Below are 1,214 nucleotides of genomic sequence, written 5' to 3'. Positions count from 1 at the left end.
GTCCCCTGGTGACGTTTTACGGGGTCTCCACACTGTCCTACAAGTCCCCCCGGCGACCGAGGCGTCCCCAGAGAAGACCTTGAGCTCCTCGTGGTGACCCTGAGCTCCTCCCCGGTGGCCCCGAGCTCCCGGCGGCGTCCCCGCGGCGGCTCCTACGGGGGTCCGGCGGCGGGGGCTCCCCCCCAGCCCTCGAGGTAGCCGGCGAAGAGGGCCTTGGCGCGGCGCAGGACGCGGGGCAGGTGGTGGCGGCGCACGAGGCGGTCGAAGTGCATGGCCACCTCGTTGTAGTCGCCGGCGCGCGCCATGACGGCGTCGCGCTGCTCCAGCAGCATGGCCAGGCACACGAACAGCAGGAAGGGGTTCCCCTGGCCCAGCTCCTCCGGCGGCGGCAGCGGCGCCCCGTCGTCCTCCACCCCCAGCTCTTCGTCAGAGGAGGAGGAGGAGGAACAGGAGGAGGAGGAGGAAGAAGAGCCGGAGTCCTCCCAGGCCCAGCGGCCGCCCCAGGGGTCTTCGGCGGTGGGGTCGGGGTGGGCGTCAAGGTCCTCCGTGGGGTCGCCGTGAAGCTCTACGGGGTCGTCGCGGTCCTCTCTGGGGTCGTGTCCGTCTCTGGGGTCGTTGTGTCCTTCTCTAGGGTCGTTGTGTCCATCTCTGGGGCCCCCGTGTCCCTCTTTGGGGTCATCGCATCCATGTCCATCTTTGGGGTCATCGCGTCTCTTCCTGGGGTCGTCACGTTGTCCAAGGTCATCGTGTCCCTCTTTGGGGTCACTGTGTCCTTCTCTGGGGTCGTGTCCCTCTTTGAGGTCACCATGTCCCCCTTTGGGGTCATCAGGTCCTTCTCTGGGGTTGTGTCGCTCTTTGAGGTCATCGTGTCCCTCTTTGGGGTCACTGTGTCCATCTCTGGGGTCATCACACCCCTCTCTGGGATCGTGTCCACCTTTGGGGTCATCGTGTCCCTCTCTGGGGTCACCACGTCCCTCTCCGGGTTCTTCTCCAACCCCCCCCGAGAAGTTGGGCTGTTGGTCAATCTCAAGGGCGTCGGTGCCTTCCTCGACCTTCCTGGGACCACCAGGACCTCGAACCGTGTCCTTGGAGCCATCGGGGTCTTTGGGGCTCTTGGAACCCTTGGGGACGTACCTGGAGCTCTTGGGACCCTTGGGGACGTTTCTGGAGCTCTTGGGACGCTCCTGGATGTTCCTGGAGCTCTTGGGACCCTC

At 66.0% G+C, this 1,214-nt stretch overlaps 1 protein-coding gene across 1 annotated transcript in view; it reads right to left on the bottom strand.

The window, feature by feature from the left end:
* Positions 1 to 1,214, bottom strand: part of TBC1D25 (TBC1 domain family member 25) — a gene marked incomplete at its 5' end in the record, with an annotated part of 7,275 nt that overhangs the window by 3,377 nt on the left and 2,684 nt on the right. Inside the window, one exon of the mRNA XM_017840156.1 lies at positions 79 to 1,194. Coding sequence (XP_017695645.1) covers positions 153 to 1,194 — 1,042 coding nt within the window. The remainder of the gene's footprint in view (positions 1 to 78; positions 1,195 to 1,214) is intronic.

This window comes from Lepidothrix coronata, unplaced genomic scaffold, assembly GCF_001604755.1.
Source record: "Lepidothrix coronata isolate B3197 unplaced genomic scaffold, Lepidothrix_coronata-1.0 Scaffold992, whole genome shotgun sequence".
Taxonomy (NCBI): Eukaryota; Metazoa; Chordata; class Aves; order Passeriformes; family Pipridae; genus Lepidothrix; species Lepidothrix coronata.
The sequence above is the reverse complement of the archived record's forward strand: the minus strand, read 5'-3'. Positions and strand labels throughout refer to the sequence as shown.